The sequence below is a fragment of the Cucurbita pepo genome, chromosome LG10, assembly GCF_002806865.2.
Source record: "Cucurbita pepo subsp. pepo cultivar mu-cu-16 chromosome LG10, ASM280686v2, whole genome shotgun sequence".
Classification (NCBI taxonomy): Eukaryota; Viridiplantae; Streptophyta; class Magnoliopsida; order Cucurbitales; family Cucurbitaceae; genus Cucurbita; species Cucurbita pepo.
In genome coordinates, this window is record NC_036647.1 from 7,724,110 (window position 1) to 7,746,825 (window position 22,716).

Here is a 22,716-nt window from a genome sequence, read left to right on the forward strand (position 1 = left end):
TTTACGCCTAGGTCATCCTTCCTTTTCTCGTTTTAAATTTCTAGCTGATCAATTGCATCTTAATAATGCGAGTTATTCTCATAATTGTAGTATCTGCCCGTTAGCAAAACAAACTAGGTTGTCTTTCCCAAGAAGTTCAATAACAACCCATTCTGCTTTTGATCTGATACATTGTGATGTTTGGGGACCACATAAAATTCCTACCCATTCTGGTTTGCGTTTTTTTCTCACTATTGTTGATGATTTTACTCGATGTACTTGGGTTTTTTTAATGCAACATAAGTCAGAAGTACATCATTTGTTAATGAACTTTGTTAAATTCGTTCAAACTCAATTTCATACTACTATCAATATAGTTCGATCAGACAATGGGATTGAGTTCCTATCTTTGCAACCATTCTTTACTTCTTGTGGTATTGAATTTCAGCGCACTTGTGTCTATACTCCACAACAAAATGGAGTCGTAGAACGTAAGCATCGCCATATCCTAAATGTAGCTAGGTCTCTTCTTTTTCAGTCACAGGTTCCACTTAATTTTTGGGGAGAGTGCATTTTAACGGTTGTTTTTCTTATAAATAGAACGTCATCACCATTGTTATCTAACAAGACACCCTTTGAAGCACTCTACAAACGATCACCTACATTTCATCATCTTAAAGTTTTTGGTTGTAAATGTTATGCAACTATAGTACATCCTAAGCAAAAATTTGAACCTCGGGCAATTCCTTGTGTTTTCGTAGGATATCCTTGTGGTCATAAAGGTTACAAGTTGTATGACATGCAATCTCACAAATTCTTTATCAGCCGTGATGTTAAATTTTGTGAAGATGATTTTCCTTTTTCATCAGCTTCACAAACTTCGACATTAGCTCCTTCGACTCCTGTTGTACCACTTCATGATCCATCCTACTCAAACATCCATCCTCCACCTTCTATTCCTTCACCTCCTACTCCGTCGTCTCCTCCACCTTCTCCAGATTCGCCCACTAATTCCAATCCTATCCCACCTGATACATCAGCTCCACTTCGACGTTCTACTCGTACTAAACAGCCTCCAGCTTGGCATAAGGATTATGAGATGTCTTCTGGAGCCAATCATTTAACCTCTAGCTCAAGTCCCGGCACTGGCACCAGGTATCCCCTTCATCATTACCTTTCATTCTCTCGTTTTTCTCCTACTCAACGTGCTTTTCTAGCTCTTATTACATCCCAGACAGAACCTAAAACCTATGACGAGGCAGTTGGCGACCCGTTATGGCAGCAGGCTATGAATGATGAAATTGCAGCTTTGGAACGTAATCATACATGGTCTCTCGTTCCTCTACCACTTGGTCATAAAGCTATTGGTTGTCGTTGGGTGTACAAAATTAAATACAACTCTGATGGTTCTGTTGAACGTTATAAAGCTCGACTAGTAGCAAAGGGATACACTCAGGTTGAAGGTATTGATTACACAGAAACATTTTCCCCTACAGCGAAACTTACTACACTTCGTTGCTTACTCACTGTTGCTGCTGCTCGAAAATGGTTCACCCATCAGTTGGATGTTCAAAATGCCTTTCTCCATGGTAATCTAGACGAGGAAGTTTATATGTCTTTACCACCAGGTCTTCGCCGACAGGGGGAGAATACAGTATGTCGGCTCCATAAATCTCTTTATGGATTAAAACAGGCTTCTCGCAATTGGTTCTCCATATTTTCTACAACTATACAAAATGCAGGCTACACTCAGTCCAAAGCAGATTACTCTTTGTTTACTAAGAGTAAAGGTACTTCTTTCACTGCAGTTCTAATCTATGTTGATGATATTCTGTTGACAGGCAATGATCTCGAAGAAATTCAATATCTCAAGACTAGTTTACTCCAGAAATTTCTTATCAAAGATTTAGGAAATTTGAAATATTTTCTAGGCATTGAATTTTCTCGATCTAGAAAAGGAATTTTTATGTCTCAAAGGAAGTATGCTCTAGACATACTTCAAGACACAGGTCTTACAGGAGCACGTCCAGACAAATTTCCTATGGAGCAAAATCTGAAACTTTCTTTAACTGAAGGAGAGAAGTTGAATGATCCAAGTAAATACAGACGGTTGATTGGCAGATTAATATATTTGACCGTCACTAGGCCTGACATAGCTTATTCAGTTCGTATGCTTAGCCAATTTATGCATGAACCAAGAAAACCACATTGGGAGGCAGCTCTTCGAGTTCTGAGGTACATCAAAGGCACTCCTGGTCAAGGACTTCTACTGCCATCTGAAAACAATTTAAGATTACAGGCATATTGCGATTCTGACTGGGGTGGTTGTCGAACTTCCAGACGATCTATTTCTGGGTTCTGCATTTTCCTCGGAAATTCAATTATTTCTTGGAAGTCTAAAAAGCAGACTAATGTGTCCAGATCATCAGCAGAAGCCGAGTATCGAGCTATGGCAAATACTTGTTTAGAGTTAACTTGGTTAAGATACATTCTTCAAGACTTGAATGTTCCACTGTCCGAACCAGCATTATTATATTGTGATAATCAAGCAGCATTACATATAGCATCCAATCCAGTTTTTTACGAACATACGATACACATTGAAATAGATTGTCATATAGTTCGAGAAAAGTTACAAGCTGGAATCATCAAACCGTGTTATGTTTCGACCAAAATGCAATTGACAGATGTTTTTACTAAAGCTTTGGGAAGACAGCAGTTTGACTTTTTGAAGGACAAGTTGGGTGTGATCGACATACACTCTCCAACTTGAGGGGAGTATTAAAAGGATATTTTGGAGATATATTTTAATAATTAGTTAGAATATATCTGAGATATTTAGGGAGTTGTTAGTATAGATTTGATTAACCGTATATTTTATTTATTTACAATATTTAGTTAGTTATATATTTTTTTCTATTTTTAGGTATTAGTTGATAGTTTGTATCTTATTTAAACGTGGTAAACCTGAAAGATCATACTTTCCATCCCAATTCTATTTCTATTTCTCATTCTTAACAATTGAGATCGTTTTAAGATCGTATTTTACAATTTTAGTTGAAATTATTATTAAATTGTGATATATTAACGAAAAGTGACAAACGATCCAATAGAAAAAGACAACCGACAATAACTTGGAACACTTTCGAGGAGTGGGAGCTTACGTTAAATTTATTAGGGAGAATGCCGGCTAAGGCCAACTAAGTAAGTGACCCTACCGTTGTTAGGTTATGAATTGAATACTATATGATGACACGTGCTCGTTGTTTCGCACGTGTCATACATCGTATTGATAGACTATTATGAAATAATACGTAAATGCCATGCGACGTGATTGCTATGTTGTTTTCGATGAATTGTTATGCTCTATGCTATGATATTTTATGATGTGATTTATTAATGATGTGCTCGGAATGTATTATGTGATTGTTATGATATAGGCTATGATATGCGCACGATATGAACTGTTATGTCTGAAAGCACAAAAATGTTATGTATGATTTGTAAGTTGCATGAATGATATGATATGATTCACATGAAAAACGATAAATAACATAAAATACAAACCCTGACATAAGCATGAAAGACTACGATAAATGATATGTTAGACGTTATGACAAATGGTATGGAAACGTGATGATATGAAATATACGTTAGCTGAGCTGTATTAAGAATAATTATAATGGAAAGATATAGGTACCTCATGCATTGAAGGATACCCCTATTTCTTCACGATAGTACGAACACGTACACTACTAGGCAGGAGAACGATCATTATGTTCAACAGGTGTCTGGCATCAACAGCTCCCAGAGTATGATCGCCCGACCAGAAAGGGGTCCAGGAGGTGTGTGAACCGACTGGTGGGTCCATACTCGCTCGTGTGGGCCACGTGTAGGAAATTAATTACACATGCAAGTTGCCCGTTAGGATAGCCGTCGTAGGGAAACATACTGTTATGATAGGTTCCATGCATGCATTTGTATGTTCTTGCATTATAACCTTGATTGGGGGTCTTACTGAGTATTTTTAAATACTCGAGCCACGTGCTACTACAGTTTTTAGGTAAAGGCAAGACGCCCCTAAGGCTGCAAGTAGTATCGAAATCCCAAGATTGTGGCACATGCATAGGATAGATTCATATTTACTTTTAGTAGACCATAGGTTAGTATATGTTGAATTTTCATTTCCATTAGTAGTATAGGTTGAGTTGTATTTCCATTTAGTAGCATATAGGTTAGTATAGGGCGTCTCATTTTGTATTATTTTTCGTTTAATTATTTCCTTTGTATTAGTTTTATTCCAAGGTAATAAATGAAGCGTGCAAGTTTAATGTTGAGGTTATGATAAAAAAATCAATAGAGTTAACTCTGCATTGAATGTTCATGATATGTGTATGGTAGCGTCCTTAGGTTAAGTAGAAGATTTAGGGTCGTTACAGTTGCTATCAGAGCTCTAGGTTATAGATCTTGTAGACTAGTCTACGGTGTATGCTTGACATGTTCCATGGTCCCATCATTGATGCCCTATCACCGTTAGGTACGCCTTGCGTAAGAAAGAAAATGGAAACATGTTGTGATGATATTTATTGTGATTGGCTTTTAGATAGTAAAAGTAGGTCTCAAATTGATATTTCTCTTATTCTATATGTTATTATGTTATAATGTTACGCTATTGTATGCTTCTATGCTAATGTATGCTTTTATTATATTGTATGCTTCTATGCTAATGTATGCTTTTATTATATGGTATGCTTCTATGCTAATGTATGCTTTTTATTATATTGGATGCTTTTATGCTAATGCATGCTTTTAGGCTATTGTATACTATGCTATGATATACTTGCTATGTTGTATGATAGACTATAATATTATATTTTTAGTAAACAATAGACTTAGATATTATTATTTTGGTTTACAGAACCATGCCCCCCAAAGGACACGAAAGTAGTAGACAAGGAAGGGGACGACCCCCATTAGAGGTCGGGAGAGAGGTGAAGCTTAAGAGAGTCTGCTTTGAGAAGGGCCAGAAATTAGGACGGAAGCAACTGCGTTGCCTCAAACTGCGCCACCACTAGTTATACCACCACTGCCAATGGAACCACCTCCACAAGTTGTACCTCCTCCACAAGTTGAACCTCCTCCACAAGCCACGCCACCTCCACAAGCTGTACCACCTCCAATGGAACCAACGACTAGAATAGATCGTACTACACAACTGATGTGAGAATCATTCCAGGAAATGATGCAAACCATGGTGGCTATGCAACAAGCTAACAATTCGCACCCTGACAGAGGAGCGAACTGGCTACGAGATTTCAAGCAATACAACCCACGTTAATTCATCAGTTCTAGGGAAGATCCCATGGAAGCTCAAATGTGGATTGCGACTATGGAAATCACCTTTGAATCAATGAGATGTCCAGACGACGACAAGGTATATTGCGCGTCATATATGTTACAAAAAGATGCAGAAGTTTGGTAGTCAAATAACGAAAGTAATATTAACCCAGGAAGGGGAGTTACGACATGGGACAAGTTTAAGGAGGCTTTCCAAGAACAGTATTATCCAAAGGTAACCCTCATCAAGAAACAACAAGAGTTCACCCATCTGACTTAGGATAGACGCTCGATGGACCAATACGACCAAAAGTTTATGCGGTTGAAAAGGTTCGCGACACCATTGGTAGATACTGAGGAAAAGATGACAGAAAAATTTGTGTTGGCCTTATACCCAGAGGTCCACCATGGTGGAGGCATTTGACCCAAAGATCTACGAGGACGCATTAAGAACAGCTAGACTCCTAGAAAAGTCTCAAAAAGAGAAAAGTTAAGAACCAACGGTTACTATGGGAAGGAAATGCCCATATGAACCAAGGCAGATGGATTACCGACCACCGACCTAGAGACCCCCCTATAATGATAGACGTCCAACTTAGCCCGTGGACAGAAACCCTAGGGATACATAGAGAGGGCAAGAACGTGAGAAGCCTCTATGTTGCGAGTGTGGGAAACAACACTAGGGAAAATGTATGGCAGACTCAGGATCATGCTTCAAGTGCGTTCGTGAAGGTCACAGGTCAGATACTACAATGGAAAGGATACAGAGAACCCAAGGGGACCACCTAGAGGCCCGAGCAGTGGCAAACGCACCATACAAAGCCGCTCACAAACCAAGGCGTATGCTTCAACTAGTAAGGACGCGAGAATTTCTGGCACCGTGGTGACATGTACGCTTTCTATACTGGGATATTATGCATTAATGTTGTTTGATTCTGGCTCTACGCAATCCTTTATTTCTATATTTTTTGTTAGTCAAGCAGGGTTCACAGTAGAACCCTTATTGCATGTGTGGTCTGTTGACACTCCTGTGGGGGTGGATCTAGTTACTGAAAATAGGGTAAAAGACGGACAAGTAATAATAGCTGGACGAACCATAAGTGTAGTCCTGAAAATATAAATATGACAGATTTCGACGACATATTAGGAATGGACTAGTTAGTCAAGAACTATGCCAGTATAGATTTCTATATGAAAGAATAGTGTTTACGCCACCGAACGGACCTAACTTTAAATTTAAAGGGACTTGCACAAGAGTCACCCCAAAGATAATATTGATGATGAAAGTCGAACACCTAGTACAACAAGGGGGTGGGCTATACTGGCCTGCGCAGTAGATATAAAAGGAAAAGAGAAAACAATGGATACGGTACCCATAGTAAACGAATCTCTGAACGTCTTCCTAGAGGACCTACTAGGAGTTCCTCTTCCATGAGCGTTAGACTTCGGGATAGAACTTGAACAGGAACTGAACCCATCTCTAAAACAATATACCGCATGGCTCCAACGGAATTAAAAGAACTAAAACTATAACTACAAGACCTACTAGACAAGGGCTTCATTATGTAACGATCCAGGCCCACCGCTAGCAGATATTGTTCTCTTTGGACTTTCCCTTTCGGGCTTCCCCTCAAGGCTTTAAAACGCGTTTGCTAGGGGAAGGTTTCCACACCCTTATAAAGGATGTTTTGTTCTCCTCCCCAACTAATGTGGGACATTACAATCCACCCCCCTTCGGGGCCTAGCGTCCTCGTTGGCACTCCTTCCTTTCTCCAATCGATGTGGGACCGCCACCAAATCCACCCCCCTTTGGGGCAAGCGTCCTTACTAGCACATCGTTCGGTGTCTGGTTCTAATACCAATTGTAATGATCCATGCCCCATATGACATTCTTTGTTTGACATTTTAGTCACTTTTGACTACACCTTCGAGGCTCACAATTTTGTTGATACCAACTTTCAAATCTTCTTATTTTTCTGATCTTTCCAGTTTTCTTTTTGTTCTTAACATTTGGTATCAGAGTCAAGTTAAAACTAGAAGCAGCAGTCTTCTACGTGTGTCATAATAAAAGTATGTCGATAGAGAGTTCATTTGTGCAGTCTGCAGTTCCGAAATTTGATGGGTACTATGATCATTGGACGATCCTTATCGAAAACATTTTGCGTTCAAAGGAGTACTTGGGTTTGGTGGAGAATGGGATTCCTGCAGCAACAGAAGACATCGTTTTCATAAATGCCCAAAAGAAGCACATTGAAGATTAGAAGTTGAAAGATTTGAAAGCAAAGAATTATCTATTTTAAGCATTAGATCTTTCGATCTTAGAGACAATCCTCAACAAGGATACAACAAAGAACATATGAGATTCTATGAAGCAGAAATATCAAGGTTTGAAATGGGTAAAGCGTGCACACTTGCAAGCTCTTTGGAAGGAGTTTGAAATGCTTCACATAAAGGCAGGAGAGTTGAAAAGATTTTGAGATCTATGACTCCCAAGTTTGATTATATTGTGTGTTCCATTGAGTAGTCCAAGGATACAACCATCTTAACCATTGATGAGTTGCAAAGTAGTCTGCTTGTGCATGAACAACACATGAGTTCTCATGTTGAAGAAGAACATGCTTTAAAGATCACTCATGGTGAACAATCTGAAGCAAGGGGAAGGTCGTGGAAGTTTTAGAGGCAGAGGAAGGAGACAAGACAGACAAACCTTCAACAGGGCCATAGTGGAGTGCTATAATTGTCACAAGCTGTTAAAATAAAACTCACTAATTTGTAAAATAAATCTCACACACACTAACGATAGAACACTCCGATACCACTTTGTGAAAGTATTGCTCGCGTACTTATGAAGGAGATGTCGAGAGGGGAGAGACAAGGAGACAAAGAACACTGATTTTATCAAAAACCTTTTCTATTGCTCTTATTTCTTTGCTCTTTGTTTTTTTTTTTTTTTTTTTTTTTTTTTTTTTTTTTNTACCTCTTCTAACACTAATAATGAGAGAAACGCTCATAAACCCCTACCATCATTCTCTAAAAAAACTCGGCCTTTTCTTTCACCTACCTTCCTCAAATTAACTTTCCTAACATAAAAAATTTACTAAAGTTAAAAGTTTATTTTAAACAAGACTAACCTTCAGCATTTAAGTTTATTCCAACAAAACTCCCCCATAAACTTAAATGCTATATTCAACGATTTCACTTGCGTCGTTTTCGTTTTCTCGAGCTTAGTCGTGGTTTCTTCAATTTCCTCTCCTTGTCCTCGAGCAGCAAACTAAGCTCGTTCTTTTCTGACGAGACTTCATTTGAGCTTCTCGAGAACAGTCCATTTAAGACACCAACTCCTCATTTCTCCCATTCTCAGCCACGCTCGACTCAGATGTCATAGCTTCTTTCGGTTTACTCAATTCTCTTCGCAAGTCCACAACATTTTCCACATCCATTTTTGCCTCCTCCATTTCAGCTTTATCACGAGTGATTATCTCAATCGTGTGTCGTACATTCACTACCTCCTGTTGGACCCGATTCAGATTCACGTCGAGTGAGTCTCTCTGTTGAGTTAGTATCTCTATATCTTTCTCCTCCTCTTCCACTAGACCATCAATCTCCATTAATAAGTCATTCTCTTTCTCCATACCTTCTTCAATTTTCTTCAAGAGCTCAAAGATTACCTTCCCATTCTCTTACTTCTCATATTTGAGATAGAAAGAACTCTCAAACAGCTCAGTCACTTCCTTTTCTAACATTTCAATCTCCATTTCTAAATCTTTCTTTTCTTTTTCAATCTCTATTTTTCCTTCGAAAGACGCTTGTTCAGGGATTTCAACGTCTGCAATTGAGACTTCTGCACAGATTTATCCACGAAAGTTTTGGGTTGTTGCTATGAATCTCTGTTTTCCTCATGATCTGGTAGTTTCTTTGGCTCGTTCACTGATCGCATGGGCTTCTTCTCTTCGTCATGGTTTTAGGATTTTGAAGGGATTGCAACTTGCATTTGCACCATCTGTTTCCCAGGTTCAATCTGCATTTCTGTCATCCTTTCTCTCCATTCCATCTTTTCTTCTTCCATTTTCTCTTCCATTCTCATCCTCTTTCTTCTTTCTTCCTCAAATTCTCTTTCCCGCCACTAGAGCCCTCTCTCTTCAAGCTCAAGCTCTCTATTATCCAATTGTTCATCCTTCTTTGATTTTCTCGTCTCCAATATCGCAATTTCGCCCAATCCGCTGCGTATCACCTCATTTCCAACAGCTTCCACCGCCTCACGACTACCACCATCGTCTTTTGCGCTACCGTATTCTTTTGCTTTCAGATCTTCATTTTGGGCCTTCAAGAGAATGTCTTCGTTTGTTGCGTCATCCAAAGCTAGGTTGATCGTTTCTTCCACCTTTTTCTCGGCTCGACAATCTCTTGCAAAATGACCCATTTTGCCACAATTGTAACATTTGTCGAAGTTACAATTATTCGCATAGTAACCATATTTTTTACATTTATAGCACTAAATGTTGGAATAGGTTGATCAGCCGCCTCTTTCTTGACTGCGTCCTCTTCCACGCCAATTTTCTTGTCTCGACTATCTCTTCTCCTTATAATATCCTTCATTACCACTGCTTTCACCACCTCGACCATTTCCACGACTTCCACGACCTTTACCTTGAATATTTAGAGAGTAGAGTACATTTTCATCTTTTATTGATACCTTGGTTTGAAGTGCTTGATCGAGTGTCTCCTCCTTCTTCTTCTTACGTTGCTCATGTGCTTCGAGAGAATCGGTGAGCTCACCGACCGTGAACTTCGCTAGGTCATTTGACTTTTCTATAGCACATACAACATTCTCGAAGTTGTTGGTTAATGATGTTAGATAAAAGCTATGGTTTTTCCTATTTAGGTTATTCACACGTTTCCTTAAACTTAGTTATTCACACGTTTCCTTAAACTTAGTTAGTAGTTTTGTTGGTTTTTGGATATCTGAATTAACGATCCGTGTATAATGGAAGAGCATATTTTTTGCTGGCCATTCTGGCCAACTTTGGGCGCAAGATTTGTGCAACTACTGCTAAGTTTAGCATAGGTTAGTTATTTAGATGTGTCAACTCAATTAAAATAACAATCCATCAAATTTTCTAGTGGGTAAGTAACAAAGGTACTCGTTTCCAAAAAGGAGCACATGGTGAGCTTCACAAATCACAAATTCTCCAATTAGTGCATGCTGATATTTATGAACCAATCAAACCCATTTTAAAGGCTGTATTTAAAATTTTTAAGATTCTTGAGAAGGAAACAAACTCATATATTAAAGCCTTACGAACTCCTTACGAACTGATCGAGGAGGAGAGTTTACATCACAAGAATTCACCAATTTTTGTGATGTAAATGGTATACAAAGACAACTGACAGCTGCATACACGCCGCAGCAGAACGGAGTTGCAGAACGAAAAAATATAACTATTATGAATATGGTTCGTAATATGATTTCAGAAAAGAAATTTTCGAAAAGTTTCTGGCCTGAACCAATCAACTGGACTGTGCATGTACTGAATCGAAATCCAACATTGGTTGTCAAAAATAAAACTCCAGAAGAAGCTTGGAGTGAAGTCAAACCTTCAGTGGAGCATTTTAGAGTTTTTGGATGTATCTCTCATGTTTATGTGCTTGACAGTAAAAGAACTAAGTTGGATGATAAGAGTTTGAGTTGTGTTTTTCTAGGAGTTAGTGAAGAGTCAAAGGCTTACAGACTCTATGATCCAATTTCACAAAGGATCATAATAAGTAGGGATGTTGTATTCGAGGAAGATAAGAGTTGGGATTGGGATAAGACCCATGAAGAATCCATTATGTGTGATCTGGAATGGGGTGATCAAGAGGAGACAGTAGATGTGTTTGATGAAAATGAAGAACGGAGCAATATTACTGCAGAGGAAAATATTTCTTCTGGTTCTTTGACTGAAGCAAGCTCTCCTAGCTCGAATGAGGGGAGGAATAGGAGACCACCAGTCTGAATGAGAGACTATGCAACCGGAGAAGATCTTTCTGAAGAAGATAATGAAGCTCACTTGGGCATGTTTACCACTCTGATATGGTAAACTTTAAAGACACATTGAAGAGTGAGAAATGGAGGCAAGTCATGAATTTAGAAATGGAAGCAATAAACAGAAATGGCACATGGGAATTGATGGAGTTACCTGAGGGCGAAAAGAGGGTTGGAGCAAAATGGATTTATAAGACGAAATTCAATGAAAATGGGAAGTCGACAAATACAAGGCTAGGCTTGTAGCAAAGAGGTTGTAACGCCCCTAATTTTCTTTAACCTAATTAGTGACGTCACCCATGCATACTTATCTCATTAAGCGGAAGCTCATCATAAAGAACCTTGAAAGAGTCTTTCATAAATATTCATGAATCCAAAACAAAACCTAAACTCCGAAAATAAACCTTCAATACTGAATTCAAATAAATTCAAATAAAACAATACTCAATGCTATAACTTAAAACAGTCTAATAAAAGTAAACTCCTAAAAATATCCCGTCTCCAACTTCCATGGTGGCCTCAGCTCCGCCGTCAACCGTACATTGGCGTCTTGCCTTTACCTGAAAAATGTAGGTAGCACATGGCTTGAGTATTTTATGAAATACTCAGTAAGTCACCCCACTGTTGGGGTTAGGAATGCAAACACATGCAACATATGAGCGGGACCTAACTTTTCATAAACTTTTCATAGCCTTGGGCGCTTTTCTATTCCGGGTAGGGTTGGATGTGTGGTACTCCTTCACACATGGCCCATGTACGTATACATGAACCCACCAGGCGGGCTCTTAAACATACCCCCTGGGCCTGACTTGGTCGGGCAAAACGTGTTACACGTAGCCGGACACCACAGAACAGAAAAGGGCCCGCATGATATCATGGCGAACATAAATATCGTATTTCATTCTTTCGTATCATAAAGGGGAAGAATCCCGATGCACGTGACATACATATATGCATGAGGTCCCTTAACATATTTAACATGGCATTACATAAGCAGTGCTAACATCGCATTTACGTTTCTTACATCACATGGCATCTCACATGACTTACATTACATGGCATATTACATAAACATTCCAGTTGCATAAACATCTCATGACATGACTCGATAATTCTACGTGTATCTATGGCATCAATCAACATATTCATGGCATATAATACTAACATCTCATTCATGACATAACATAAACAGTCAACAGTCAACACAAGTTCATACATCACATAACATACACAATCTACGGTCAACACAATCTATACATCACATAATCATATCACATAAATATGGTGCATGCAGGGGCCACAGGGCACGCACCATCATACAATACGTAGTAAGCTAACTTCAACAGTAAGGTCACTTACCTCGATGGTCTTGGTTGAAGTCACTCACAACGAGCTAGTCCCAACGGTTAAATATGTCCTATGATAACCACATAAAAACTTAGAACTTTCAATAACATACCCTAGCTAAACCTCATGCTATTTATCAAAATAAACCCCCGACCTAATCTGTCTTAAATGCTTAGGAATCATACTGACCTCGAATGGTAAAACTAAGGGCAGAAACGGCTTCGAAAGGGCCAAAAACCTTGGAATCGATATATTATAGTGATATCTTGCCGCTAAGCCTAGTTGTCGAGCCGGCCAANCGAGCTGAGAGCAGGCGTGCGGAGCCGAGACCAAGGCTGCAGTGCGCGTCCGTGTTGGGCCGAAACGCACAGGGCCCCCGTTCGCTCCGTGGGCTGGTCCAGAGGCCGAACGTGAACCCGACCCGTTTTCCTTCGTCTTCCTTACCCAAAATCTCGTGAAAACCTTAATCGTCGTTGCGCCGCCAACGACGACGTCACAACCCCGATTCCGATGATGCGACGACACCCCTCACCTATTTCGACCGATGCGCAACGGTATTCAACACCGATAGCCTCGGTCGATTCTCCCTCCGACCACTCACCAAAGAAAACCCAGCGAACCACCCCACACGTTTTTCCTCGCTAACCCTCTCGATTTTCCTGTACTCTCAGACACCCTCGAGAACTCGAAACGTTTGGAGAGTCAAAGTCGTTGTTAGATAAAACCTGAGTTTTTCCTTATTTAGATTCACACGATTTCATTAGTTCTCCGTTTGACCATTTGACAAACACGTCGAATGGATTAACAAAGTTTTAGACGACAATTTTGTAGGAAGTGGCACAGATGTAGTTGGCCACTCTCCCGCCACTTTTAGGATAGGTTATATTTAAATAGAAAATTTGTTCAGAAGATTTCACAACCTGATTTTAAGCACAGTCAAAATTTCAGCAATTCTCTTTATTTTACGCGTTTTATTTTCTTCCAACAACTTCCCGTCAACCCTTTCCTCTCACCGAAAAGAAAAGGATTTTCCTGGCCCATTATTGAAAAACAACCGTCGTTTCCAAGGAAGGAGGAGAGTTGAATATGGGAATATAAAAGGTCTTTATGACTTTTTCATTAAGGTAGTAATTTCCTGGTTAGAAATCGCACCCTTTTGGAGCGAGAATAAATGCTGGCATAATATCTTGTCATTTATAGAAATAAAAATAAAATATTAACCAAATAAGGCAAAAAAAAAAAATGGAAAATCTGAATCGTTACATAGGTATACTCAATAGTATGGGGTAGAGTATACTGAAGTATTTGCACCTGTTGCGCGCATGGAGACAATTCGTTTGGTGGTAGCACTTGCAGCTCAAAGAAGCTGGTCCATCTATTAGCTGGACGTGAAATTTGCATTTCTATATGGTGATTTGAATGAGGAGGTCTTTGTGGATATGTGCAAAAGGGACATAAGCAGAAGGTTTACAAGTTAAAAAAGGCACTCTATGGGCTTAAGCAAGCTCCACGTGCTTGGTACAGCCATATAGAAGCCTATTTCATGAAGGAAGATTTTGAGAAGTGTGACTACTAACATACTTTGTTCATCAAGAGAGGAAAAGGAATTCAAAGTATTAATTGTAAGTCTTTATGTCGATAATCTCATTTTTACTAGAAATGATGAATTAATGTTTACAGAGTTTAAAAAATCCATAAAAAATGAGTTTGACATGATAGATCTTGGTAAGATGAGGTATTTTCTTGGTCTTGAAGTCTTACAAAAATTTAGTGGTATTTTTATAAGTCAAAAGAAGTATGCTTTGGAGGTGCTGAAACGGTTTGGAATGGACAAAAGTAATTATTTTCATAATCCTATTGTCCGTGGATGCAAACTTATGAAAGATGAAGATGGAATAAACGTGGACAAAACTTACTATAAGCAAAGTTGTAGGCAGACTTAATTATCTCACAGCAACTCAACCAGACATAATGTTTGTAGTGAGTCTGATTAATAGATATATGGATAATCCCACTGAGCTTCATTTACAGGCAGCAAAAAGGGTACTACGTTATTTGAAGGGAACAACTGGGTTTGAAATTTTCTATCGAAAAGGAGGAGATGATGATTTTGTTAAATACACAGATAGTGATTACGCTGGAGATTTGGATGAGAGAAAGAGTACTTCAGGCTATGTGTTTTTATTGAGTTCTAGAGCAGTATTATGGTCATCAAAGAAACAACCAATAGTAAGTCTATCTTCCATAGAGGCAGGATTCATAACGGTAACTTCATGTGCATGTCAGGCAGTATGGTTAAAAAGGGTGTTGGAAAAGCTGGGTCAGAATCAAGACAAGCCAACTATTATTCGCTGTGATAGTAGCTCTGCAATCAAGCTTTCAAAAATCCAATAATGCATCGATCGGAGAAAGCACATAGATGTGTATTTTCATTTCCTTCGAGAGCTCAGGCTGGCTCTGTGGAGTTGGTGCATTGTGACACACAGGAACAATTAGCTGATGTGATGACTAAACCACTAAAATTGGATGCTTTCTTGAAGTTGAGAGGACTATTGGGAGTCTGTTCAGACATAGATATAAACTAATTACTTCAGTTTAGAGGAGGAATTGTTAGGTTATGTTACTCCAGATGTTAGATTGTTTTAGTGGTCTACTACCACTTAGTCAAAACATTTGTATTGTTAGGGGATGTCTGTTTATTTGATTTAGTCATACCACATTATCAGGAGATGGAGTTGTTAGACGTGGGCTGTTTTTCCTTGTTTTCAGTGCATTCTGTAAGGCTATATAATAGCCAATTTCATTCTTCAATGGAATCAATAGAATCCTTAAATGTCGAACAAAGAATTATGAGTCTCGAAGGTGTAGTCAAAAGTGACTAAAGTGTCGAGCAAAGGGTGTACTTTGTTCGACCCTTTGTTCGAGGGCTCTAGAGAAGGAGTCGAGCCTCAATTAAGAGGAGGCTGTTAGAGGGCTCCATAGGCCTCAGGGGAGGCTCAATGTTATACTTTGTTTGAGGGGAGGATTGTTGAGGATTGTTGGGAGGGAGTCCCACATTGGCTAAGTTAGGGAATGATCGTGGGTTTATAAGTAAAGAATACATCTCCATTCGTTGAGGCCTTTTGGGGAAGCCCAAATCAAAACCATGAGAGCTTATGCTCAAAGTGGACAATATCATACCATTGTAGAGATCTGTGATTCCTAACACATTCGAAAGAAAGACAGCTGGATGCGCTTATGCATTAACTAGTTAGGAAACTAAACAAGAGAACAATAAAGAACAAATATCCACTCCAACGCATCAAGAACCTATTCAACCAACTCTGAGAGACGAATCTATTTTCCAAAATAGCCTTCGATCAGGCTACCACCAGATTAAATTTAAGGACAAAGAACCTATTTGTTCATATCCACTCCAATGCATCAAGAACCCATTCAACCAACTTTGAGAACGCATCTTTATCCACTCCAACGCATCAAGAACCTATTCAACCAACTCTGAGAGACGAATCTATTTTCCAAAATAGCCTTCGATCAGGCTACCACCAGATTAAATTTAAGGACAAAGAACCTATTTGTTCATATCCACTCCAATGCATCAAGAACCCATTCAACCAACTTTGAGAGGCGAATCTATTTTCCAAAATAGACCTTCGATCAGGCTACCACCAGATTAAATTTAAGGACAAATATGTACCAAAATCAAGTTTGTAGTTATGTTATTTGGCTTCTCCAATGCCCCAAGGTGTTAATGGAATTAATGAACCAAGTATTAAGGAGTGCCTAGATACGTCTGTGATCGTGTTCATAGATGACATTCTAATATACTTGAAAACGGATCAAGAATTACTCCAAGAAGCCCCAACTATCTTAAGGGAAAACAAGTTGTACGCAAAATTCTCCAATATGAATTTTGGCTACGAAAAGTTTCATTCTTAGGACACGTAGTGTCTTAAGAAGGAATTTTAGTAGATCCCACTAAGATAGAAGCCATCACGAAATGAGAACACTCTACTATGGTCACCGAGGTATGAAGTTTCCTGGGGTTAGCAGGCTACTATCAAAGATTTGTCCAAGACTTCGCTAGAATAGCCTCGCCTCTTACATAGTTGACAAGAAAGGGCTACCTTTTACATGGAACAACGTATGTGAGGCCAGTTTCAGGACCTAAAACAAAGACGAGTGTCAGCCCCAGTAATCACAGCTCCAGAAAACTCAGCAGGATATGTAATATACAGCGATGCGTCCAAAAAAGGATTTAGGTTGCGTATTGATGCAACACGACAAGGTTGTTGCATACGTGTCATGCCAATTAAAAGAATATGAGAAAAAATTCCTACACACAACCTAGAGTTAGCAGCGGTAATGTTCGCATTATAGATATGGGGATACTACCTATATGGCGAAAAGGACCAAATTTAAACTGACCATAAAACCTTAGAATACTTCTTCTCGCAAAAAGAACTAAACATGAGACAACGAAGGTGGTTAGAACTGGTAAAGGACTATGATATAGATATCCAATACTACCTTGGAAAGGCAAACGTGGTCGCTGATACACTAAGTCAAAAAATAGTACACTCGTCGGCCCTTATCACAAGAGAGCCAGGAGTACGAGCAAAACTCGAACAAGCTACTTTGCTGTAGCAACTGAAAAGGTCATAGCTCAAATGGCTCGACTCACAGTGCGACCCACATTGGTGGCTTGAGGGAATGTCTATTCGTGAATTAATGGTTAGGGTCGAGGTTCTAGAAGACAAGGCCATAATTGTTGGTAACTTCGAGCGAGGGGATAGCTCGATGGGCTCTGTTGTCCAAATGGAAGAACGCATCGAAGGCTTAAAAAATGCCCAACAACCGATCGTTCAGATGGTCTCAGAAATGTCTGTGAATTTAAGAGCAGCTTTTAGACTGGTTTGGGTTGATGTGGCAAATCTGAGTGCCAGATTAACCTCACATGTGAGCGATGGGAAACCAAACCCCAGTTGGGAGTGTATTCTAATTCAACAAGATAAAGGCCCCAGAGCCCAAGCTCTTCTGTAGGGTTCGAGATACCAAGACTATAACGAACTTTATCGTTGGCCTTGAACAGTACTTTCGAGCCACAAGTAATGTGGCAGAAGAAGCGAAAGTCACATTGGCAACAATGCATCTAACCGACGATGTAAAGTTGTGGTGGAGATCCAAGTACATGGACATTCAAGATAGTCAATGTACTGTGGACACTTGGGATAATGTTGGGATAATCACGAGAAGGAAGTTGAGGGAGTTGAAGCATACTGGCAAATATTCGAGACTACGTTAAGTAGTTTTCTGACCTTATGGTAGATATTTGTGATATGTTAGAGAAAGTCAAGATTTAAGTTTTGTTGAGGGGTTAAAGTCGTGGGTGAAACTAAGCTTTACGAACAAAGAGTTCAAGATATTTCCACGGCGTATGCTACAAGCGAAATTTGTGTGCATTCTATGTTGGGTGTAATCATACCAACACTAATGAATCGGATCCTATCGAAACAACGCTTAGAAGAGAGTAGTACTAAGTTGGGAGACAACTTGGGAAGTTCTCGTGTCGCACCCATTTTTTATTTTTTTTACTCATTATTTTTATTTATTTATTTATTTATTATTATTATTATTATTATTTTTTTTTTTGCTTTCTTTACAGATTGCAACCATCTCGCTCGTACACTCAGGCCCATTGCATTTCTTCTCCCTCACTTGTCTGCGTAGGCCCTACTGGTCGTTCCGATCATGTGCATGCACCCACATCATTGTTTGGATCATGCCGCCCCGCATGCGTTCAATGAACTTTGTGCATATTTCATGTTGGGTGCGATCATATCTGCTCTAATGCACCAAATCTCATTACAACTTGGGGTTAAAACGTTCTTGGACATGAATAGTACTAAGTTGGGTGACCACTTGGGAAGTTCTTGTGTTGCACCCTTTTTATTTTTTTTACTCGTTATTTCAATTTCTCCTCGTTTTTTTGCTTCCTTTATTTACAAATTGCAACAGCCCCTGGTGTATGCTCACACTCATCGCGTTACTTTTTCTCGATGTGTCCACGCGAGCCCCATTGGCCATTTCGAGCACATGCGTGCACCTACCGTTGCTTGGATCATGTCGCTATAAATGCGTTAAATGAAATTTGTTCTCATTTCACACCGTTCCATCTTTATTATCAAATTTAACCCATGTGAAACAAACTTTCACCCAAAATCAATCAACTATTACAGTGGATAATTTTCGATCTATATTTCAATCCAGTAAACACTCTAACCATGCATTACTAATCAATCTTCCACTGTGTGGATGTAGCACATATACAAACCTAGTATTAAATGATACTAATAACACGTTAAAACTAAACTTACATACTAAACAAATTATTAAAAAATATATATACAAGATATTAAAATAACCTAAAAGCCTGCAATGTAAAACCTAAGATTCATCGAGGATTGTTATGCTATACTATGTTATGTCGTGCTATGTCATGTTATAGGTTATGCTACAATGCGATTATTCCATGTTATAGAATCATGTTTATGATATTGATAATCTATGATGCATAAACTTTCATACACTACGCCATATAAGCTATGTTAAATATTAAAGATTTAACAAGAATTACATATGCATGTTTCATAGGCTTGTATTGCTATGAATAAATGCAGGTTTGATTTGCATCATAACTTTATGCAGTGATTTTAAGCTATGAGAACCTCATACATTCTTGTATGTCAAATGCATCGAGATACTTTCTCTTTATAAATAGTACAAAGCGACCCTTACAATATTTATGTTTGTCGTGATATTATGTGGAACCTTCATCTCTGTGGTGTTCGGTAGCAACATGTGTTAGCCTAACAAGCTAGGCTTAAGTGGTACATTTATGAGCCCACCGGGTTGTGTGTAGAGAAGTACTACACATCCAACCCTATTCGGACTGGAAAGCAAAGTCCAAGGTCATGCCATGATATTTTTGTGAAATAGGTCCCTTCATACTACATGTGTTTGTATTTTTCGACTTTAATAGTGGGGTTACTTACTGAGTATTTCATAAAAGACTCAAGCCACGTGTTATTCGTATTTTTCCGATAAAAATAAGACACCTTTATATTGATGACGACATCGTAGTGACGGTTATTGAACCAGAGTTAGAATAGTTACATTCATGTCTATTTAATACCTGTAAGTTGAATCAAAACATTAATTTATTTTTACTTTGTTATCTATGTTATTATGAAGATTTTATTATCAACGATATTATTTATTAAATATTTTAAATAAATGTTTTGAATTTACTATTTATTTATTGAATAAAAAATTACAGTTAAAAAAATTACAAAATTACCCTCTTTTAAATAATCTCAAGCCGGTAAAATTCTTACGGTTGTTCATCGGACAGTGCCCTCTCTCTCTCTTTTCCATTCCACAAATTCCTCAGCCTCGCTCTCTCGCTCTAGTTTGAAATATTACCATTTTGTCGCTGTGAAGATCTCCACTTCTCTTGGAATCGACTTGGTAACTGGTAAGATCGATGAATTTTGCTTCAATTCTCTCTACTTTCCCTTTTATTCTCTTCATATATGCATTTGAGAGTGGAAAGAGAGAAGAAAGACAAATATTGAGCTTGCTGGTGGTGGATTTTTATTAGGTTTTCATTTCTGAAGTTTGTCTTGTGTGTTTGGGAATTGAGATTGAATGAAATTGACTCCTCGCGCGATCTTTTCGTTGGTGTTCTGTAGTCTGTAATATGTTGAATTGCTAGCTGGAGCGGTGTTGAGGGCTGATTATTACTTTAAATGTTAAAGTTTGGTCATAATTTTTAATGTTTATCCGGCTTGTTTGAGCAGTTCTGACGTGACCTATTTCTAAATTGTATGCCTATTTGGGTTTCGGATCTTTATTTGATTACTAAAAGGCTGCTTAAGATTCGAGTTGGATTCAGCTTTGGTACACTTCATTTCAATTCATTTATTTGATTTAAGAATTATACCCACAGATCAGTCTTCTTTTGTATCTGAGGATGTTTTATTTTTACAACTTCGTCAATATGGATTATTATGATTTAAAGGGATGTTCTAAATTCAAACTGTTCTTCCATAAAAACACTAAAGAGAGGGCTCAAAATTGACTCAAGTATTATACCCACAGTGGCCTTTTCTATTTTGTTGCATTTGTAGAGTGCAAGTGGTTTATGTTGTTCCATAAAAAAAAAAAAAACTAAAGAGAGGGCTCAAAATTGGAAGTTTTGGTGGTTTTTCCTCTCGTTAGAGAAACAAGACTGTCATAAAAGGGGTTGAAACACTAACGTTGCCTGCAAGTGAAACTTTCTTGACTGGCTGCCTTTTGATGCATATATTGATCTATTTCTTATTATTTGGTGTTAGATTCATTGCTTTTGTGGTTGTTTAGTAGATGATGGGGTGGAATAGTTGAGACGAATAAGTTCTGCCACTTGGATTGTCAATTCAATTCTTATGCTCTGGACTCAGGAAATATGTCAACCAGAACTGTGGGAAGGGTCTCACGTCAAGATATACAATTTGTAAGTTGGCTTTTTAACTTGCATAATATTCATGAATATTCACCCAGTGATTCCATATGCATTTTTTTTTCCTACAACCCACTCGACCCGAGAGAATTGGATATTAGGTGTAGGAATAGATGACAAAACAGTTTTAGACCATCATAAATAATTTAGCCATTACCGTGAGGAACTTACTGGTGAGATCAGATGACCTGAATTTATAGGCCAATGAAACGATTTCCTTAATTTCCTTTCTGGTTTAGGGAGTTTGGATTTTTGGAACCTGTCATTAACTGAAGAGATTTTCTGCCTGGAAAAGAGTTTTTTCTTTAAAGAAGGAAGACTTACGCTCATCCATTCTGTGTTGAGAGGGATCCCCAACTACTTCTTGTTGATTTTTAAGATACCAATCGGGGTCAGTAAGTTCGTTGAGAAGGTGATGATGAATTTCTTCTGAGAAGAGTTAACGAAGGGGGGTGAGAGGGGGGCTAGTCATTGTATCCAGGGAGGCTGTTGGATTTCGATAATCGGCCACGGAAATCACCGAGAGGATATTGTCAATAGGAGGTTGTTGGAAGAAAGATAAAATGCCTAAAATAAGAGAGAGGGAAGGACTGAAAGTTTGACTGCTCTTCAAAATCCGGTTGTGAAATCTTGTAAACAGATTTCCTATTTAAATACAACCTATCCTAAAAATGGGTGGAGAGTGGCAACTGAATCTGTGCCACTCGCTAGAAAATTGACGTCTAATAATTCGCTAATCCATTAGACGTGTTTGTCAAATGGTCAAAGGTAAATTAAATGTAAACGTGTGAATCTAAATAAGGAAAAAAACAAAGGTTTTATCTAACAATCTCCTCCTAAAACCTCCTGTGTTATATTGACTTATTTCGTTTCGTTTGAACTCCGTTTTGAGCCTTATGGCTCGGTGTCCCTGGCGGCATGTCCTCCAGACTCCACGTCTTGTTCGGTGTCCCTGGCGGCATGTCCTCCAGACTCCACGTCTTGTTCGGCCGCCTCTTCTTCGAGTTGGCGCGCCGCCAGTCCAGGTGGTTCACCTCTTCCTAATAGGTCTTCCATCTTCCGGTACCTGGCCGAGAAGTTGACTGGTTGCTCTATCTCTAGCTTTAGGATGTAAAGGCAGTTTGTCGTGCACCGAACTTGCGTGAGCAACCGTCGTCGATCATCGCGGATCCTAAGTAGCCCGCGTTTGATGGAAATGTGGCAGCCGGCCTTATCGAGTTGACCCAGGCTCACAATATTAGCCTTGAGTCTCGGGATGAAGTAGACGCCGGTCAGCTTGTGATGATTGCCTCCCTTGCCGACGAATAGGATGGTGTCGTGCCCTTCGATTTCGACGACGGAGCCATCGCCGAATTTCACCGTCCCACGAATCCCCGAGTCAAGCTCGGAGAACGCAGACTTGGCCCCGGTCATATGGTTTGTTGCCCCCGTGTCGAGGACCCATCGCCGGTGCTCTTGCTGCTCGCCT

The 22,716-nt window shown here is 39.1% G+C and overlaps 1 protein-coding gene across 10 annotated transcripts in view; it reads left to right on the forward strand.

Annotated features, from left to right (window-relative positions):
- The first annotated feature begins 20,096 nt into the window (after positions 1–20,096).
- LOC111803420 overlaps positions 20,097–22,716 on the forward strand; it is a 12,553-nt gene continuing 9,933 nt past the window's right edge. For 6 of the 10 annotated variants that reach the window (XM_023687805.1, XM_023687808.1, XM_023687811.1 and 3 more), the window contains exons 1-2: positions 20,097–20,222; positions 21,110–21,242. In XM_023687805.1, coding sequence (XP_023543573.1) covers positions 21,195–21,242 — 48 coding nt within the window. In that variant the 5' untranslated portion in view covers positions 20,097–20,222; positions 21,110–21,194. Of the gene's footprint in view, positions 20,223–21,084; positions 21,243–22,716 lie in introns of all 10 variants that reach the window. The other 4 variants (XM_023687807.1, XM_023687806.1, XM_023687810.1 and 1 more) reach the window with 4 other exon arrangements.